General features: G+C 28.3%; 1 protein-coding gene across 1 annotated transcript in view; it reads left to right on the top strand.

Moving 5' to 3' along the window:
- The window catches only part of LOC107169358 (uncharacterized), a 46634-nt gene continuing 22123 nt past the window's right edge, over window positions 1-24511 (top strand). The window contains exon 1 of the mRNA XM_089226443.1: window positions 1-858. Coding sequence (XP_089082569.1) covers window positions 418-858 — 441 coding nt within the window. The 5' untranslated portion in view covers window positions 1-417. The remainder of the gene's footprint in view (window positions 859-24511) is intronic.

Raw genomic sequence — 24511 nt, 5'->3', positions numbered from 1 at the left:
CCGGTGCGCGCGGTCATGTGCGAGTGTCGTTGCAGCGGAGCAGTTGCCTGCCGCCGAACGAGAGTGTTGTCCACGTGCGTCGTCCAAATCTCGTTAATTTTTCGAAACAGACGGATGGCGGCCTACACGACTCTGTAGATGAATATAATATTTATTTATTTTTTCGAAACCATTTCGGAATTTTGCACGTCGACTCGTGCACGCCCATCGTAAAATTACTATTAATAATAACTATTTTACTTAAATAACATAAAAATAACACGTCATATTATTGAATAATATAATAAATTCGTAATACTCGCGTGGACGCGACTGCCGCTGACAAATCATACTACAGCGAAACCAGTGACGATAATCACATCGGCGCCATATCGCATTGTTACCGCGGTTACATATTTCAAAATACAGGGACGTGTCATGACCGCGGCCCCGCGAGTTTTGGCAATGGCCACTCTGCTGGTGGTCGGGGCTCAGACGCTGTCCTACGGCGGCGCGGACGGCCGTCACACGGCCACCGGCGTTGAAAGGTACTCGAAACTCGATCGGTTCCTGCACGATCGGCTGGGCCTGGCCAGCGTTTTCGGCGGCGGCGGTGTCAGCAACCGGCCCAGTCCGCCGGCGCCGACCACCGATCGGGGACTGTTGTCCAGGACGGCTGCGGCCGTACCCGAAGACGAGGATGACGATGGTGCGGATAACGAAGAAGACGATGATGACGACGATGACGATGAAGATGAGGAGGAGCAGGACGAGAAGAACCAAGTGACTCCCGGGGTGTTGGTCAGGCTGCGGCACAGGAACGCGGCTGCGGTTGCAACCGCGGTGGCGGCCGAGAAGGACTTAGACGTATACGGCAAGGTAATAATAATATCTGATTAATAATCATAATTTTATTGTACATCGATATCTGCACGATCTGCACGGGTTAATTAAAATAATGCATATTGCACATTTCATTTATATACACGTTGAAATATAATTTATGGTCCGAAACGGAAATTTTCCTTTTCCACCAAGTATATAGAGTTTCTATTTTACAACGTGAAACGAATAATATCCAGTTTAATGTAAAGTAATGTAACGTCTTACTATTAAAAAAAATAAAATATTATAAATGCGATGGAGTACCTAGGTAAATTTTTTTCAATAAAATTAATAAAGTAAAGTAAATTTTGTAACTGATTTTTTTTTTTTAATTTTATTACCTATATTAAACTGTTTTCAATATGAATTGCTTGCATTAAGCTGAATTTTACTTGCATAACCCAACATAATCGGAGTATAATAAATTAATAAGTATAAAATTGGACAGAGATAAATGTATATTAGGTATATTATAACAAATCAGACGTAGGTATAATGGCTATAAAGACGAAAAATCCCGACAGTTATGCTATGTGTTCCCCGCGCTCACCTTTCGAACAATAGTAATTACAGGGTTAAATGATCGTACCGTAAGCTGTATTCGTGTATACGAAGATACATCGTGACAGTAATTATTTATGTGCAGAGCGTGCGCATTATAATATATATCTTAAAGGAATGTCCCTGCGCGATACTCGTGAATAATAATTATCCGTGTATAATCGAAGGTACGATATATGTTGCAGCGTGCACCTAAATGCATATTAAAGGTATATCGCTGTGCGATGTGCAGTATGACAAATAACGTTATGTGCTTGAAGAGCATTGCAATATAATCCAGTAGATTGTTCGGTATAAATGTTACAAAATACACATCATCAATATATATCATGTAGTATCAAATATGACGTATACTATATAATATGCAGTCATGTAAATATCGAGCATTGTGCATGTAGCATTTTAAAACACACGTAGATGCATACCTGTATAACTATTAATATAATTCAAACGATTCTAAACACATTTTTCATTATTTACAATATTTACATTAATTATTTTTTTACTAAAAATCAAATGTGTAACCAAAAAAAATACTGAAATTAAAAATTATTACATTAACAACTTATATTTATGTTTTGCAATTATTTAAAAAGTTAAAACAATATGAATGTTAGTGTAATCTATTTGAATGTTTATCTACGCACGAGGCCAATAATATTATGAATGACGCGAGTAAATTTAAATTGATAAACGATACTAATTACTAATTTTTAATGAATTATTTTATTTAATTTACTAATTAACGACCAATTAATCAACATTTTGATATTTATATATTTATTTAATTTTAAAATACCTATGCATTATTTAAACATAATGACAAATTGAATTTTAAAAATAAAAGAAATTCATACTTACAAAATATTATATTTAAAAAATACCTTTACACATTTTATGACGATTATTTTTGCTGTATCCAATCTTTAGTAACATAAGGATTTAACCAAAAAAATTATTTTGGTAACTTTGTGATTCGTCTAAAACCAATGCAATAACTAATAACAAATATTCTGACTTGATTTGAAATAAATTTATGTTCCATGTGCTTTTTTTCGATTACTACCTATGTGACATACGAAATAATAAAATACTTTTGAAAATTACTTAGTACTTAATAATTATTCAACTAATGATATAAGCTAGACTGGTATTGCTGCAGGCTTCCGTGAAATGATTTTTTTACCCTAAATTATACGTAATTTGTATTTTGGAAACATTCGGAATTTAAAAAGACGGTAAATGAACGTGAATGGACGTAATATATTCAACGTTTTTATTTTTAGCTTTCAAACTAAATTTCAAATGTTGTCTTTCATGTTGAATTATGTCGAATCATATTGGTGTGACATGTGTGTTTTATTTATAATATTTTTAAATAAATAATAAAATGTGTAAAAAAAAATGTACTAAACGTTTAATAAAAGAATATATTACCTGTATAAATGATAATAAAATATATTTATTTTACCAAGTGCAGAGTTCAATCATAAGAACCAATCATATTTTATAAATTACTTATAATGCAATTTATACATAACACACCTACAAGTTTATTGCTGTTTTTTCAACGGTTTAGATTTCATTGTTATTGGTAATCTGCTGGTAATGTTAGATCAACGAATTTCACATGTAAGATGAATATAAATTATAAAGATAAATGTGGAGATTTGAATCGTGAACGAAAATAATATGATTTTTAGGAAACATCATGACTAGGAATAACTAAAAACAATATTTTTTCGATTTAAACAATAGGTACATTATAGTTTCGATGAAATTTTTATTATTTTTTACGTGAAATATTTGGTTAATCTTGAAAATTAACTTATTCATTAAGGTTTACGTCTTAATATTTATAATTATCGTTAAGTTGCAAAAAAATTCAGGTACATAATATATTATACTATAATATGCATATTTATAGATACTTACGTATGATGTATAGCAAGTGAATAAATCATATTATACCATTTATACCCCTAAGGCATATTAATAATTTCGACCTTTAAACACTCGTAATGATTAATAATATTTCGCGAGCTCACTTAATGTCTGAAGTTTTTTCCGTCCATCATCGGTTATCCGTTTTTGTCGCATTCCCACGCATATACGCATAACATACGCATATACGCATAACATACGCATTACGAACGTCTTTTCGTGCGATCCTGTGCTACAAGACGCAGACAAATAGCACAATCTTAATATTTTTTATTTTTCAAACGAGTCTCACGTGAATTATAATAATATTGTTTACGAGTGAAAAGTGTTGGCGACCGCCGACTAGCATCTATTCGATATTATACACTCGAATTGCCGACCGCACTCGAAGCGGTTAAACTATTAAATTATTATATACTAATATTATGTATCGTGTATTTATCTAAAACACATATTTGTTTTCTCGAAAATTAGAACAACAATAAAATGATATGTAATAAATAAAATCTGGTATAATTTTCAGTGCCTTAAGCCGAAAATCTTTAAGAGAATTCGTACATGCGATTTTCTCAATTACATCGTAAAAGTTTACACGAATTTGGAATAATTTTCGGAACATTCACCACGCCTCGCCTGTCGTAAAAAAATCTTACGTCCGTTGAATCCAAACTCTTTGCTACTATACTTACTTCGACGGTGCTCCAAATCGTGTCTTCGAATGCAACAGTATCGATCTCCATTTTCCACATACCGTCGGCCGGCTGCAACAATGTTCGTACGAATCGTACTATATATCCGTCCAAATTATAAACTATACCTATTATTATTATTTTCAGAACCGAGCACTACCATATAATAATATAACATTTATATACGAGCTCTTTGAGTCTGTGAAATTCACAATATATAGAGTCCCAGACTGAGGCCGCAGCCGCTACAGACTATCGTGCAATATATTATATTAGGTATTTATACTGTCCGATTGCGCACAGTTTTGCAGTTTCTGGGATGGTTTCCAAAAATATATCATCCTCATAATATACATTGCTCTTACTATTTATTTAATCGACATAAATCAATCGCAATTTCTGTACAGTATTGGCGTATATATGCATGCATATTACACATTATAGTTTCGGTTCAGCCCCTGAGGTCATTGTATAATATATTATTTAATTCTACACCACGATTATGTGGCGTGTATAAATCGAGTTTAGAATTAATTTCAATTGTCGATATTGAATTATTATTACTAAGCTTAACAGGTCTACTTACTTTATTTTCATCTTTCCGTGACGTTTCCAACCGTTCCTACACAGTTTTAATTTTAATTTTATGTATTATAAAAATAAATATTATATTATATATATACTTAATCGACCACTAGACTGATATTTAGCCAAATAGCTTATAGTCGTCGGAAAGTAAATCACGAACACATTATTTTAACGATTCGTCACGGTTCCGTTATATAAGAATATGCTGTATAACATGAACGTTTTAGAGAAAATATCGATAATTATTATGATTATTACACACTATAAGTAAATTGGATAGAATTCTAATTTATCGAAAGATTTATTTAATAATTATGGTTTTAACTTTTAAAACCGTTTTACGGAAATTACACACTCGCTTTCAGAGTTGTAAACGGACAAAATAATAGTTAATAGTCAATAACTATATGTCTATATATTATATTGTATGTAAAAAAATACAACAGAAGTACACTGTTTTGATGAAAACACGCAATTTAATTTATTACGAATTAACGAGAAATATGCAAACCTTTCATTTTTACAGTAATAATAATATATAGTTTTTTTTACAGAGATGTATATATTTACATAATATATTCAATGTTCATTTAATAAACTAATTAAAAAATCCATTAGCTAAAATCTAAGAAAAATCTTTTTAATAATAATAATTATATATTAAACGGATATTACTTATAATATTTAAAGTAGTATAAATAGGTAGCCAGCCAGGTACCTAGTTTTGTTTTATGCATTATGTTAATCAATAAGAATATAATAAAAATCGTATTATATTGACATCTTATTTAATTTACTCATGCCAAAGTAAAAGTTTAATTTATATTATATTAAATATTTAGAAAAATATAAAATCATGTAGTTATCAACATCACTTTCAATAAAGTAAATATTTATCTAATTTCATAAAATATGTCTTATAATTATATACATATATTTTAGTACTTAAATATATTATTTATGTATTATCTATAGTGAAATTTAAATTACGATGAACAATTACAATGGAATTTATCAATGTTTTCAAACTTCTACTAATCTTTGAATCCAAATACACCTTTTAATTTTGTCGGTTTATAAGTCAATAATATAGATAATACTAAAAATATTTTATTCACTATAGTCACTATCAACTACTTAATGTAGCCCTCTTAACAATTTGATGATTAATAATGTCATAATCCATAAATAAAAAAAAAAAATAATAATATTATAGCTAATTCTAATTATCTATTAATGATTTTGACTCCACTTGAGTATACTACTTTATAATAACATTATTATTTTCTAATTTTTAATTTTTATGCATGTGTAATTTAAATGTAGCATATTAAACTTATATGTAAAATTAGGTACACACTGCACAGGACTAATATATATATATATATAAATCTTTTTTTTATAAATCGAAAATATGAATGTATAACATAATATTTAATCCAAATGCAATATAATATCTATAAAAATATAATTATCCATGTAAAAAATATTTTAGTTTTTCTAATTTGCGAATTATTATTCATATTTATATGTAGGTACCTTTGTGAAGGTTTGTTGTGCTCTTTTTTACGAACTAAATTTATAATTGTATAATTATTTATAATCAAATGCTCAGACAACTTACATTTTTTTTTTTTTTATGGTAATTCGGCCTAAATCGAATGGTGACTATTCAAAAGACACGAAAGATTTATTGTGCTAATTATATGTGAGTAACAAACTAACAAGTGAATTCCAGAGTGGTTAAGCCGTCTGATCGGGTCAAGGCGGCGTATTTGAACAATTTTTCAAATGTCTTTATATTATTATGTCGGCAAAAAAGAAAATAAATAATAATACATAATGCGTAATCGAACGACACACACTCATATATATATATATATATTCATATGTGTGTTATACGTTTTATATATTAATAGTCTGATAGTCACGTAAATAAGCATTTATTCACAAAGAAACGTCTTACAGAAAGCAAGTTCAAGTCATGCTACCTATATACATACAAGACGCGTTGAGTAAGAATCACCTACAGGTGAATGTACCTTTTCTCACGTATGCAGTTTGTATGTAAAAACTTGGTGTCAGCGTAGTATCTATGGCAAAGTATGGCCCACAAAAAAAAACGCTATTTGTAATTATGAAAAAAGATTCTAATTCAACCATCGTTGAATCATAATGCAATTATTTTGAGACACATTATATTATTAATAATTAACGATCTTTATCGATGTGTAGAAATTCAAAAATTTAAAAAATACCTATATATGCATGCATATTTTTAATAGATAATGCATTTTTAAGTACTTTATAGTAATAACCATTGGCTATTTTTATATTATTCACCTTGCATAGGGGTGGTGGTATAACGTAAAATATAGATATATCTGATGGATTTACAAAATTATTAAGTTATTCCTTATGAGTATATTATTAATTATATAATTACATTATTCAATGACAAAATAGTGTTGTCAGTGTTCTTAAAAAGTTATTTTATCGCAAATTAACTTATCAATTGGTACATTTACATATATTATGAGTCATTAAGATATTTTATATTAAATTAATTGTGTAAGGCTAAAGCCTTAGTGAATTAATTTCATAATAACGATTAAATATTAATAATTCAAATTTCTATACTTAGGATCCACTCGGACAGCGTTACATGTTATTTGATTTATGAAGTATATTAATTATAATATAGAATATAGAATATAATGTAGAAATTTAAGTTCATAAATATTCGACCAATAAAACATAACTTTAAATAATTATTCTATAGTCTTTACTATGAAATATGCAGCTAAAATTTGGCTTTTAAGTGTAGGTGTTATATATGGTAGAAAATAAATATATATATATATATTATACAAAAAAAGATCGTAAAGTTTTTTTTTAGTTCAAAAAAAAATTTAAAAATAGGTTATTATTAATGCAACTCTAAACTGTAATCCCTTTAACTTATTACTGTTCGAATAAAGGGATTAAAATGTCAGAGTTCAAATGATTCGAGTGATTCGACCCTATAACATACTGCGAGGAAGAAGATAAAGAACCAAGACGGTTTAATATATATAAATATAACTAATATCAACGTTTATAATGACGTGTCTACCTATGCGTGGAATCGGAATTAAAAAACATTACAATTCAAGAACACACAATAAAAAAAAAAATTTTCGTTTAACCATATGGCTACAACAGATTTATGAAAAGAATTATAAATTGTTTTATTTCTGTCAGTGATAAGTTATAATGACCCTAATTTGAGCTTTGAAGTCCGACCAGGGAAATTGTTTACCACATTTAATTATCAGATAATAGGTTTTTATTTTTATATTCAAAAAAATATATGATAACTGAATAATTGCATGTATTTATATATATATATTTATATTTTTCAGAAGGTGAAAATCGTAAAAAAATAATTTAATGTGTGTGCATATTTAAACTTTACTCACCCCGTTTTTACGCTTCCTTTATTTATGGCTATTGACTAAACTTGTATACCAAAACAACTAGTGGGCAAAAGTGTTAGTGGGTGCATTACGATCGGAACAATTGTCAGATACTTGAATACTTACCCCATGGTCATCCCTGCAGCAGTATTAAGTAGGTATAATAATAGTATTAAGGTTTAACCGAATATAAATTCATCACGCTAAATCGATTAACTTACAATTTCTGTAGCCGAACAAATGAAACAAATCTTTGTTCTTAGTGTTTTGTCCAAATAAGTGTTCTGCGCGAACGACATACTGTGAATAAAACAAAAAAAGTTTTGAATAATAAATCGTGCTGAGAGCCGACAGCTAGAGCAAACTACAGCCAGGAGTACGGGACATTTTCTAGTTATATTTTATTCTCCAAAAGCCCATTCGACCCTGCAATAATATGTCATCGTAACAATTTTATTTTATGACAAATAGCTTGTTCAAGTTATAAACAGTGTTCAGGCTGTTCAGAGTGCAAAGTTCTATCAACCGCGAAAATTCACGGCTTGTCGACAAATATTTGCCCAAAACAAGAAGTCATGAATGTATATATCGGTTATTATAGCGGACCGTTTTAATAATAATATATAATATATGTTGGCAGTTTATTATAGAGTTTTTGGTTGATTTATATATTTTATGGGGAGGGGTGCGGGGGGCTGCGAACTCGTGTCGTGACAAATGATATCTATTGTTGGTCAGTTTCCCTTGTTGCGGCTCATATTATATTAAACCGAGCTTCCTATGTACATTTTTTTTCTACAGTTTTTACGAACCATCCCTATACCCTCCCGGACGACGACGACGACGTGTTTATTGTCACGGTTTCTGGTTTGTCGGGGTCACACAAACTATTAACGCTTTTCAGCTGTTCCAATAACACATACACACACACACACACACTAGTTATTCTACAAATGAATGGAAAAATGACTAATGGGTTTTAAAAAAAAGTTTATATATGTATATACTATATGCATGTACGTATACACTGCAGTACAAGACAATCTTTATACTTGACCACGGTAATAAACTAAAGCGGTTTTTATTATTTTTATTTTTCACTTCATTCCGTTCGTTTAATTTTAATTTTATTTTTTAGCACGATTCGATTTTGTTATATGAACACCGATTTTTAATGTATTGGAGTATTTTATTTTCTTATTTTACGTTCTGAATACTGTCTGACTATCTGAGTATCTGAGCATTAAGTTCGAGAGCAGTTTAAAAACAAGATTGCTGTAAGTACTGTAATATTGTGTGAATAAGTGATCTCGTCTCAACTAATATAATACCTAAATGCCCTATAATATATACATACTTTTTTCATGAATAATGTGCCAACCATAAAAGTATATAATATTATTTATACACGTAGTTCTAGACATTCAGAAATTCGTATTATTGGTATTTGAAACATTGAATGTCGAGGTTATAAGTGTTATTACTCCCGAATTGTACTTCGTGAAGCAGATTGATTAATCTATTATTCATGCAGTCTATTTATTAATGACAATTAGTTTTGGAATTATTTTTTCTTTAAAATTTATCACTATCATAATGCTACTCAAATCATAATATTCGATAAAAATAGTATAACAAAATGTTATTAAAATATTTTTAATGCAGTGACTGTTTAATAAAAAATGTTATTTGTACGAAAATCTCAGACAATAAATAACAAATAATTAGGTAGGTATAACTCTATCTTGCTATACGTTTTACGTTTTATATTAACTGCAAGGATTTTAAATTTGTCATTAAAAAAAATTCAAACGATATATTAATGTCAATGTTTCAGTGTTTACGGTTTCTTTTTCTTTTGACGTTATACTAAAATATTCAATTATATTATGTTATAAAATATGTTTTGGCACTTGTAAGAATTTTTTGCGAAAGTAATATAAAGTTAAACATTTTTATTTTAAGCTAATGAGTGCTAAATATCTATTTAGATGTTGCAGAATAATGATTTTTTCTCAAATTAATATATAAAATTTTGCTACTACATCTCTTTCGTTATTATTTATCAAACATAATTATATAACTTGAGTCAGAAAATAAATATGAATTAAATTACTTTTTTTATGTCTAGAAATTTCAAAAGTACAATATGGACACGATTTTTTGTACAAAGTTAATATTGGAACGTACAATAGTTAATTATTATTATATGAGCTCAAATAACGCGTACTTACTATAGGTATCTGACATGTTTTGTAACTAGATATTGTTTCTTTATTTATTCATATGTGCTACTGCTGAGTACTGAATATGAAAAAGTGTAATAAACAATTGTACATCATTAATTATGTGTATTCAATAAAATGTAAACGAATTAATTTTAAATTAGTTTTTACATTAAAAATGACAGCAATTGTTATTATTGTTATTACTATGTAATTTATGATTTTGGTATTGTAAAAATATAGAAGATCAAACAATATTTCACTTTGATTTTCGTTGTTTAAATTAATTTATTATTAATTATAAACTGGAGTCTAGAATCGAATGACTGTTAAATCAGAAGTATTAGTATTATTTTATTGGTATTATTACATAACAATATAATACCTATATAATTCTTTTGTAATTACCTATATCAAAAGCTACAACTTACTAATTCATAACAAAAATAAATTCTCTACTAATTTGAACGTTTTGAGGATTAATATTTTTCTTATACTAAATTAGTAACTATAAGTATAGAAAAATACTGCCGTCATAAGCAAAAACGCTGTAAGTCCCACAAAAATAAAAAATGAGGTTATAAGAAATTCGGCTTGTGTAGATGAATAGATGAATGTCTAAAATATTACTCCAAACATATAATACAATCAATAATCAAATAACTTAAACGCCGTAAATCGTAGAAAATACAAAATACAAAAAGTTATTAGTTATTATAACTGTTTATGAGATAATGTTATAATATTCCTATAAGTATATTTATAAAATATTATACTCCCCAAACATTATTAGGTACTTTTTTTATTATTATTATCAAATAAAATGAAAACATGGACGAAATAATATCTTTAGAGAAAGATTAGATGACGCGTTTACTCAAGAATCCAATTTAATCGTACTAAATCAAACAATCAAACATCGTCATTTGTTCTTATCGGTTAACCTCTGATTTTTAATTGGAATGTAATAAACTAATAACTAGGTATATAACTCAACGCGTTACTTATACCTACCGGTCATCAAAGCATGAATTCATTTCACACGCATTTATAATTGATATATACATTAATACATACTGCAGTGTGAACAAAACGATTTTCATTTAGGTACAGCCAGTACAGGGGTTGTTCCAGATGCATACCCTGTGCCAAGAGTCACGCAGCAGACTTGTATATACATATATGTATATAGACGGCCGCGGCACACGCTCGAATTTTCTCCTCCTTCTTTTTATCGTCTCGCCCATCGTTCTGTAATCACGTAGTTATAACGAGTTTAAAATTAATGTAAAAAAAGTGTAGAAAACAAAAAATAACACGCGTGTATCCCCCTATAGTTATACGACGGATACGCTCGCAGTTATGACACTGACACAAAAATTATCCTTCGCTATACACGAAGGGGGAGGACCTCGTGAACACATAATATTATATTATATTATTATATATATTATACGGTTTAACCACCCGCGACCGCACGGTTATTACCGCGGTGCGCGGTACATACCTATACATATTACCTTCATAATATTATTATTATACATATTATATACTATACCTACCTTCCATACGCATTCGACGAGTGACGACCGCGTGTTAGATAATTATATTTGATTTAATAAGATTTTCCGACCACCCATTAAGGCGACAGAAGCGATTTTATACGTACGCGATGTTCAATTGGGCCGACCAGATATATAATATTATATGTAAGGGTATATATATATTACCTATATAACGGCCGTCGGAGCTTTGTCGGAAGTCTTTATGCAATATCACTAATAATATGTATATCTATATATTTTAGAGATTATGTAATATAGTGTAATAATAGATATTGAGCCGCCTGTAACATAATGTGTAATGCTTCGTCCCTCCCCTACCCTACCCCCCTCGATTCATTAAAATGCAGTGAAAGTTTGAGAGACGATCGTAAAAACACCCTTGATTGTCGGGTATATACAGTGCAAGCCCGTAAAAATGTCGAATACAATCGAAATTAGTCATCAAAAATCGACAAGACTCGAAATAAAAATGTACCTAAGTTTTTATTGCGTCTGCTGAGACATTACCTATATCATACAGACCGTAGCTGAGCGACGGGTACGATTAGCGGGACGATTGCATCAGCAGTGATTTCATACTGTAGGTCGTCGATCGAGAACATAATTCAGATTCTCCTGCTCATTTTTTACGACCCCAGTAAAACGGTAACGTGCATAATACGTGGTGGTTAATGGATATCATTATTATTATTATTATATGACTGAGAAGAAGCACCGCGATCAGATTATTCCGAGAATATTGTCGTGGTGAAATTTTTTTACTTAATTTATTACTGCTGATGACCGACTAATGTCCATATAGATAAACGTAACAAAAATTATTTGACAAATTTAACGCTATTGTGTTTTTTTTTCGTTCCGCCCTCCGTGTTGTCTCGGAACAATATTACGTGAATACAATGATAATAGAAATGCCGACAAGTTCTACGGACTACATTTTGTCGACTTGTCTTCCATTATTAATCAATAGAATGTATATATTTGTCGGTTATACCCGTGACAGATACCCGCGTATGCATTAATCACGGTCTCAATGAATATTTTGTAGACATGACTATTGTTTTCATATTATAATTATTTATGAATAAATAGACTACGGATCACTATGATAATAGATTTATAGTATAGGTATGCCTATAGATATGAGATATATAAAATATAGAAATAAGTAAATATACAAAGTGTTTATTTTAAATGTAAACATTTATTTTCTCAAAGAGTTCTTAGAAATAATTTTTTTCAAATTTGAATTCAAAACTACATTTTTAAAGAAAAAAAATTACTTGAATTTTTACTATTTTTTAATGTTTAAAACATCGTTTTTGTAATTTTTACATTTTTCAATGACAGTATTTATTTTACTTCATATTAAGAAACAGAACAATTTTACTTCTGAGAATTTAAATTTATAAAAATTGAATTTTGAACGAGTATAAAATAATATATATAATAAGTTATAACTTGTAATTAATGCTGAAACTTCTAGTTTTTCAATATTTCTCTAGAAAGGTCGCAGAACAAATTGATCCATAACTGTGCTTCATCAATCATAACACAATGAACTATGTTTAAAATTTTACTTAGCATATTTTACCAATACTTCGCGTACAAATGCATATTTGAGTACCTGCCTATATATTAGACAAATTAATATCATACTTAGCAGTAGTTCGATGTACAGTATAGTTATATTTTCATATAAGGTTAAAGGTTGAACAAAAAAAATGAGTACAAATAAAAAATTCGAAATATTTTTGTTATAATACAGTATATCACTATTGAGATTGTATCAGGGCTCATATGAAAAATCTCCGATAACACATAAATATTGTACGACATGAACTTTACACATTACACGCATGTATACGGTGTAGTATAACAATATACACTTCAGTATAATAGTATTTGTCTGGCATAAAGATTGGAAATTTTCGCTCGTGCGCACCAACGAAATATTTATTATTATTTTATTACGTGTATTACGATGTAAATATAAGATTAGAAATTAATTTTTCAAATTTTTAATATTTTAAAAACTTCATTATTTTATTAACATTTAACATATAAATAATATAGGTAATTTATCAAATATTTTAAGATATTTTAATTTAAAATTAATCATTTAATAGATTTTTAGGATTTTTAAGTACTATATTTATACCTATATAGAAGTCCTTAAGCCTTAGTATTATGACTTATATTTTATAAGTATTTAAAATTACCCCACAAAATGTTGGTACACTATTCAGTTCAACTGAACTTTATATACTTAACTAATTAATTATTATATTATTATATATTAATATTGTTTTCAAAAAAGTATTTTGCTAAAAAAAATAATAACGTTAAAAAGTATAATTTTTTTTTCAAAAATATTGTTTTTTTAATAAGGTATAAAATTGTATAAAGAACAAAATTTCAAAAAACGTCAATACTTTTAAGAACATTTCAATTATCTTTAAAAGAATTACCGTGCATGTGCACATTTTATATAATATGTGCCATTATCGGTGTTTTTGCATATAAACAGTACAAAAACAGCTATAGGTACTTGCATACGTTCTTATTCGTATAATGATTGTTTGTTCTTCGCGACTCGCGTAGACAAAATAAGTATACTTCGCAAATATTTTATTTATTCTTCACGAAACAATAAAAATAGCGGTGCCAATAAAATTTGCATTATGCGTATGGAAATTTGCTGAGCAGTAAAAATTGCAGTTAAATTTTCTCATCGTCTTTTAGAATTTTAATTATTAATTGCATTTTATTTACTGAACATATAAACGTATAATCTCATATGACTCAGAATAAATTCAGATCGCTTTATTCATATAATATGTTTTTTAAATATGAACGGGGCACTGAAGACATACATACATACATATTATATTATACTTCGTACAGTAAAACAGTTTCCATAAACATTTTTACTTAATTTAGTACCTACTATTAAAAATAATAATTACGCTATTTTAATGTTTTTGAAAAATTGACAATTTTTTATGGTTACGCAATTAAATATATTGACTTAATTGTTCATTTTATTTTTCCGAGTAATTTGTATTGCTCAATTAAAATATTCCATTGAAATTGAACAGTACAAAAATTCCATTCTATCCTATTTCATCATGACACCAAGCAAAAAATAATATACGTATGAGCGCAAAAAAAATTCATCCGTTATCAACAAGGATATCGTTCTTAAAATGTACTAGCGCGTCAGTCACTTATATTGAATCATCCATAGTCCATTGAATTATTGTGTAAAAATTAAAACTATTCCCTAAACAGATCCAACTTTTTTTTTGAACAGAAATTGTGTCATAATAACTGTATACGTTTAAAAACACTGATTAAAATATTAGTAGATATTTTTTAAGTGGTATCTTTGATATCTCCAATTATTTGGAACATATAAATAGAATATTTAATAATTATATATTTGATTACATTAACTAATTTAAATACAATTTATTTGTCATATACTCATATGTAATATGTGTTTTTTAAAACATACACACTAATCGTTGCTATAATTTATTCTCAAAGAAAATTAGACATTCATTAGAAACTTATTATAAGCCTAAGCATTTATACTGAAATTACATATGATAAAATTTCTATTTTATTTCAGTACCTACCTAGTTATTACAAATATATATGACTATTATTAATTATTATTGACGGGGCAGTATTAATAGCCTCTCTTAGGATCAATTTGCGTGTAGCCATAAAGTCCTGCACACTGAAATAAACTACCAGAGTCCGATGCAGTTAAAACACACTATCGTGTATAAATGCTACTTTTTATGAGTCCTTACATTTTTACTATACATTGTTGGCTGTATTTCAGCTGCCATTTTAAATCACCACAAAACTAAAAGACTTTCTGGCGACTGGCACAGACCAATGAACCGTTCTTAAATTCAACTATACCGATATGTAATTTAAAACATATCATCATATAAAATAAAATCGTGCAATTCACAAATCATGTCATTTAATTAAATACAAATTATAATTTTAACTATAAGCTACATTATTGAAGTTTTCCGTAGATTAGATCCTAAATATGATTAATATGAAATTCATTTACAAATCCGTCTTTCAAAATTGTTTTACATAATCTATTTAATAATACTTAGATTAAATAAAATTGTATAATAAGTTATACTTATATTATGATATGTACAAAGCCTTGGAAAAAGTGTACCTATATTCTTAAATATTTGTTTAACCATTTTTAAGTATTTATTTTTATAAAGTAACTTAAAATTATTTTTGAAACTTCATAAATTTATTTTAATCGATAATTAACTAATAAATTCAAGTTTGACCTTTAAAACACAATGTCCCACTAATATGATAAATTATCTAGTAATAGACAAACATCAAAAACACAAACTTCTACCATGTTTACAGAAATCGTACAAAGGTATATCATATAATTTATTAAACTTGTCTATCGATCAATTTAATAATAAAATATTATAATTTAAAAGTTTAACAATTAGAATACCAACGCGTTTGTGAAATATTTCTATATATATTTAAATAAAAATACATAATTAATAAAATTGTAAATTAAAATATAGTAACCTTTACATGAACAGTCTTAAAGTGGAAAAGGTCGTATTGACCTTTATATCGTTGTCATAAAAAATAAACAAATTACAAGTCAACTTTTTACATAACTTAAAGTGTCTAATTAATTATACTACCTAATCTATATGACTACATCACTAAATATCGTATTCAAAGGCACAAAATTGAGGTTCATTAGATGTTTTAGAAAAAATAGTTTAGAAAAAATCATGTGCCACATGTGTTTGATATTTTAATATCATAATATAATCAGCTGTATATCGCTTAAACTTTTAAGTTGTGTATCTTTATTAGTGAATCTATATCATTTAGTAATACGTTTAAGTGATTTTTACATATATTTTTTATTTGGTTAAATTTCTGTATGTTCATTATTACCATATGAATTATGTTTAATTTTGATGTACAGATTTACTGATTTAGGTCAATATATACATATATAATACACGCATAATGTATATATTATAATTATATTAATGAGATTTATGGGCATTGACCATCACTTTGGAGAAAATTTCATAGCCAAACCCTAAGATTAATTCTCACGTTTCACGTTCATTTTTGCTTTGAAGTTAAAATACATAAGCTGCACCGTACTTTGTAAAATGTTATTGTGCTGCAGCCTCATCGCGATTCCACGTAATATCATACATATAGCGCCGTACCATAAGGCCACAGATAAAATATGACTATTTACATCGTTAACCCGGTCTGTACGGATATAGGTCAGTCGTAAACGTAGACATATTGTAGGATACGGCATACACCCGCGTGAAAATGTATTTCCTTGTTTCTCGGTATTGTTCTGACTAATGTCCAAAATTGAAGGACGACCAGCTGGCTCCAAAAGAAAAATTAGCTGAGAATTCTCATTTTTCGTTCCCCGGAAACAGCTAGCCTTGAAAATATTCGATATTATGAGTTTACGATGCGTTCTTACGAGTAAAACTATTACGCTTATGTTTATTTATATTTATATCATATGCAATTTATATTACAGATAAGCCAACATAGGTATACCACACGATGTAATCGCATTTGAATTCGCGGTACGCCGGCAACATCGTCATAATATGTAAAGGTCACTGGGTGAATTCGTTTTCAATCAATTCGATAAAAATTAACGTATTGTTTTTGTATAATTGTTATTACCGCATCGTGAGCACGCTTGTTACTCATTGGTTTATTTTATACAAGAGATTATTCCAATGCATGCACAGTGACGCGATGGATTTTACATCGAGATGAATTTTTAAACTGAACCACTCGATGTTTCAATCGAAAATAATGTAATAAATATCATACATCGTATATATATTTATGATAATGCATTCGGGTTTATATTCCGTCTTTGAATATTAAGAGGACGTGATACCCGGATGTGTTGTCTCCGTCTTATAAATGCGTAACATGGTACATTTTTCGCTCAGCAGAACACGTGTAGCTCCGTTTGCTTAAAAATTAGAGTGAATTGACCTCATATAAAATATAAAGATAAGATTATTATCTAGACAACCTCATATGCTTTTTATTTTATTTAAATTTTAAAGGAAGTTATGAGTATTTTAAGATGCACAAAAAATTTACAATTTTAAAATAAAAAACGGAGCTACACGTGTTCTGCTGAACGTAAAATTTACAATATAATGTACTTGTAAGACAGAGACAACACATGCGGGTATCACGTCCTCTTAAGCAAATAATATATTTAAGATTTTATGCCAATGAACTAAAGGTATTTTTCTTTTATGATTTCCGAAAAATGTATTTTAGTAGTATCGTTATAATACGCCTCTAAAAGAATAATTCTATATTAACGACATATACTATAAGCACATCAAGTGCTACAATTAAAGACTAGGTATTAAATATAAATGCTGAAATACAACTTACAGTTATAATATGTATACTTAATGCATTATGATTTTTAAAATCAGGTTGCTGAATTTGGAATTGGACACAATAAGTTATACCAGAATCAACGATAATATATATTAAGTCTTTCCAGGGTGTTTAGGTCAAATGGCATTATTTAGGGAGTAGGGTATTCAATTTAAGATATACCCGCATGTGTTGTCTCCGTCTTACAAGTGCTAATTTTACGCTCAGCAAAACACGTTTAGCTCCTTGAGTTTAAAATTTAGGGAAGACCTCTTATAAAAATTAGATATAACATTGTTATCGAGTGCTTCTCATGGGATTTTTATTATATTTTAATTTTAAAGCGAATTGTGAGTATTTCAAAATTGTTAATTGTTTGTATATTTTTAAAATACTCATAACTTGCTCTAAAATCAAAAAAAAAATCAAAAACCCATGAAAAGCCATCGATAATAATGTTACCTTTAATTTTTATAAGTAGTCAATTCGCTCTAAATTTTAATCTCACGGAGCTAAACGTGTTCTACTGAACGTAAAAATTACCATGTTACGCACTTGTAAGACGGAAAAAACACATGCGGGTATAACGTCCTCTTAAAGTTTCCTGCAAGCTCATTTCTAACATCGTTTTTATTAAAACTCATATATTATATGGCGTACTTCGCAATTTACGTTTATAATTTTAATGCGGTAGTCTTTCTTGTGGTCTATACTATATTGTCTATTACAATATATTTATGTATTTGTATCTACTGTAACATGATTTTAAAATAATCATCGACAACATTACAATATTGACAATAACGATTTCATTATTACGGCACTACCGTGTAGTACACGGTATACGCACACATATTCACGTATTATAGGTACACATAAAACGACAAAAGTGCACGAGCGCACTATACAATATGTGACCGAGATGACAGTCGACGTCTATATTATCCATTCATCGGAAGTCGTATTGTTGTACTCAGACAAACTATGACTATATATACTTGTTCAATGCAATCATGTATAGGTATATTATGTCCTACCACGCCACGCGTTCAATTAAGATTTTAATGTAGTATTGTGTTAAGCCATAATATAACAATAATTGTACATACTGTACCACAAGTTATTATCATATTGCCGAATTAAAAATTCTCATTCACGATCCTGTTTCATATATGGGATGGTTATTACACCAAAACCATATAAATCTCTATTTATACGCGCTTGTCGTTCATTCATTAAGTGCTACTCGCGCGAAATTCTAGTACTTTATGAAGATAATATATTTTTTAATCGTTATTTTAATACACATCGGAAGAGACGTCAATAATTATACGCCGTACCATCGCACTCGTATCCGTAAGTTACATTTACATTACACATATAAACATTATAAACACTGTAATATTGTTTTACACTCGAAAAACACAGTAATCGTCTATAAACAAATAAACTATTCTATTGGTAGGTAATAAAAAAATATTTATATATTTTTTTTTATATACAAATAGACGTATAGAGTTATTTAAAATATATTATTATTTTTACAATAAACAATAATATAAATTACGGTTTACATAAAACTTCTAAAAATCAGGCATACGTGGCTTACACACAGCTTTCTCATGAGACACGACGATCCTGCCCAATGTACAACCTGCGGAGAAGCTCTAACTATCAAACACGTCCTTCTACACTGCCGAAATTTTACAGATACCAGAACCTCCTTAAACATTCCAGAACACCTCTACGAAGCACTCGGACCGGACTATGAAAATTCTATTAATATTCTAACTTTCCTAAAAATAACCAAACTTTATAACCTCATATAATTTCATATGTTTTCCTAGATATTCCCCTACTTTAATTACACATACCTACCAAGAATAATTTTATTGTAATATTGTAAAATGTATTGTAAATTGTACCTGTATATATAAGTAATATTTTAAAATATGTAAGCTAATAACCTTAGTTGTTGAGGCTTTAAAGTAATAATAAAAAAAAAAAAAACTTCTAAATATATTGACTAAAAATCAATATTCAATTTGTATGGAATTTTTTCGATTGCAAATAAAGTGGAAGACTAATGTAAACTTAACTCATGAATCTTTTTCAATTCACTTTTCTTTAAAATTTCTATGGCAGTGTGGCCTATCAATTGTTATAAAGTTAAAAAAATATCGTCCTCGATTATTTTTCATGCAAAATTCTATTGTCTTATATGTAGGTACAATCGTATTATCCAAATATTATAAATTTTATTTTGCCTTTAGAAATATAGACGTTGGCTACAATTAAACAATCGATTACACACACTAAGCTCATTGCTACACAGAAACACACACACTAACCTAAATGTCAAATTAATAATATATAAAGCTCTTCTAAAACCCATTTGGACCTACGGGCTTCAGCTCTGGGGTAGTGCAAAAAAATCAAATATACAAAAAATTCAAGCTTTTCAAAACATTGCCCTAAGAAAAATCACAAATGCCCCTACCTTTGTATCCAATGTTACGCTCCAATGCTCCATAACGATCTAAGAATAACAACAGTACTTGATGAAGCAAAATGCTACTACAAAAGATTTCACACCAAACTACCTCTTCATCCTAATCCTCTTATTAAAAAACTATCTACCTTGTCCATTCCTGCAGGTAATCCACCCAGACGGCCTAAGCGAAGATGGTGTCGGGACATTCTGTCTCAAAATTAAAATTAGCTTAACTAAAAAATTTTAAGAACACAAAAGAGGTAGTGTCACCAATGGGTGGCTTCTTCTCTCAAAAAAATCATATGTAAATACCCTATGCACATTTGCTTATTGTTTTCTAGTTAAGAACAGATTGTAAATTTCTTATAAAAAAAATATATATATATATAGACGTAATCTAGGGAAATCTATACTAAGAATTACTTCGATGAGAATAATTTTAATATTTAAATTAAAATCTAGAAAAAAAAGAAGAATTATTTTAGTCGTCATCACTATCACGTTTCAAAAAATATAAAAATTACAACACTATATTATAGAACAGTCAACTTATAAAGTATACATGGCTTACAATTGTACAACAAATTAATACATATTGCATCAAATAAAGATATAAATTAATATTTTATGTATAGATTCATATTTATAATTACGATAATGTATATTTTTATACTAATTAAAATGTTTTTTATATTTAATTAATGTACAAATTTCCATGTATATTTAAATAAGTAAATAATTCTAAAAAAAAAAAATACTTAGGTAACCCATTACCCAGTAAAAAAATTTAAGTCCAGTTACGTATTAAATTATTAACATTTGGGACAAAGTTAACGGAAGTTAACTTCCTAAAAATTTGGGAGTATTATTAAAATCACCTTACACAAACATAAAAAAATATGATTCTATAAATTTAATATTTGTAATTTTTGAATATTTATATACCTATTTATGTTAATTAAATATGTAATGCTTGTAAGTTATAATATGTAAGTAATTATTATTAATACTCAAATAAATAACATATACTAGTTTAAAATCAATGTACAAGTAGGTATGACATAATATTATGTATTTATAATAAAAAACTTAAATATATTAAAAATTAATTTTTGTTTTTAAATATTTAGTACCTAGACACTTCATGGTTTTAAAAAAGTATCATTATTGATTTAAAATAATGGAATACAAACATGAATCACGAAAAATCTATTTATTTGGGTTTTTTCTAGATAAAGACGAAGGGGATGTTTAATGTACTTGCTTTTTTTTTCTATTGCGGTGATAATCAAATGGTCTGCCGTAAATATTTACGCGTCGAAAAAAATAAAACCAAAAATGAAACCGGAAAGAATATAGCCCGTTATAGTATGTGTATACAGTATAAGTATAACCACCGTCATATGTGTGATGAGAAAACGTGTCGAATAGGAACGTAATTTTTTTTTCATTTTAAACTAAAAAATAATCTTTACACTTCATTAGCCTTAACTGTTTATGTTAAATGAAGTATGCACAATCAATTTTAAAATAGTGTTCAAGAATATTCTAGCAAACAAAATATATCACATGACATTATAATGGTCGTAACAATGACGTAAAATATATAATTATATATATTGTATTGTGTATATAAACAAAACGATACTATATTAATCCTATATAATTAAGGTTTTTTATAAACTCTTATTATTTTAACAATTTATATAATTAAACTTTATAATCAGTAATAATTTTTTTAAATCACCGACAAACCATCATCATCGCAAACGATCGAAAGTCAAATAATCATATACATTTTATAAGATGTATAATTTTATTGTAATAATAGTGTTATAATTTTATTATAAATTATATTATTATAAAATATATAAACAATACATTGCCATCGATATCTTAGGCAGTTACAAGTTATTATTTTACCATGCATAATCATTGCTATCATAACTACCTATAGACCGAACATGCTGATTACATAATATGTACCTATAGGTAATTAATTACGTACCTATTTCAAATAAATATTTAACTTTTATTTTAATATTATTGACTTAGTTTAGTGTTGAACACTGAAAATCGGTGATAAATCAAATCCGCATATTGTTATTACATATAATACCTGAGTACCTACATAACAAAAACGAGTTTTTCATTCAATAGATTTCTTTGGTTTTTTTTTACATAATTATAGCCTATGTGAATCTTTTCCGAGACCTGTAATACATAATATTATACATTACACATATTATATATACCCTAGGTTTTCTACTTATACTTTCTAAATAATTACTATGATCTTATTATTATTTTATGTATCAAACAATTTTTTTTTAAGTGGCAAAGTAAGAACAGTTCAAGGTATTCTGACTTCTGAGCTGGGCGTAACGAATGTCCATTGAAGAATCGATAGACATAATAACTAATCAAACTTCTGTGAATTTTTACCTGTCTATTCCTTCTGCTTGTGTCCTTGTCCGGCGTCTTCTGATTCTGACCATTGATTTTATGATAACAAAAGTATGCGTGTTTAATTATTATTTTTATGATTACTATAAGCTCTCTTCTATTCTTTTTATAATGCGACAATATTAATCGGCCAATGTCGGTTGTAGGCGCCTCGGGTATATAGCGCCTGCACAACAATAAACTTGGATGTCTGACGTTTTGTTGAATCATCCTGTAATGTCTATCTCATAGAATTTTGAATGAAATAAAAGTCGTTTTATTATTATTTCTATTAAATAACGTCTTTGAATTTGTTACCGTGACGCGTTTTCTGTCTTCCTGGGGCAGTTATCATGAAGTTTCTTCCGTTAATATTTTATATAATATTTTTTCTATCATACACTACACTGTGACAAAACAAATGTTTCATTTCATCATTCCTATTGCACTGTATAAGTAGCACTGTTTAGTAAAATAATTGAACGCGATATTATACAGATACCCATTACAATATTTTTCATATAATGGGCTTATTTGCTTATAACGTGAGGGGGTGAGAAATTAGGAAAGAATTAACGTAATAATTTATGACTTGGAGTTAAATAATAGTAATATAAAAAAAACTATATAGTAAATATCTTAACTCAAATTATAATAATATTAGTATATTACATATCCAAATATCCTTTCACTTTTTGAGAAGTTCAATACCAAGATGTAATATTTACCTGTTGTACCAAACTACCTAAAGAATTTTTAAGGACTTTTATGATATATGCAGAATAATCAAGCCATTTTCAGATTTTAAATAGTGTGATGCCAAGTTTTACAGCAGAATTTACATATTTTAAATCTAACGAACAACTATTTTAATAATATATAGGAAAATACTTTGAGTGCATTGATATTAATTTCGAACATATCAAATTTAATGTTGATTAAACCCAACGGCAGTGGCGTCTATAAGGTGGGCTACCCACCCCGAAAATTATTTCTATACACGCCACTGCCCGCGATGGGATCGTCGCATAGACGATCATCTCACTATATAGTACAATAAAATATAGGTATTCCAATGTATATAAGGAATTAAAGTCATGTCACTGTTATAATATGTTCGGTATTATCTATACTTTTTTTTTCAGATCCGGTAAAATGTTAATTTTTCCACATTTAATGACAATAATAT

The sequence above is a fragment of the Diuraphis noxia genome, unplaced genomic scaffold, assembly GCF_037042655.1.
Source record: "Diuraphis noxia isolate RWA-SAM2 unplaced genomic scaffold, SU_Dnox_SAM2 contig0004, whole genome shotgun sequence".
NCBI classification, from domain to species: domain Eukaryota; kingdom Metazoa; phylum Arthropoda; class Insecta; order Hemiptera; family Aphididae; genus Diuraphis; species Diuraphis noxia.
Note: the sequence above shows the minus strand (reverse complement) of the source record. Positions and strands in the feature narration are given on the sequence as shown.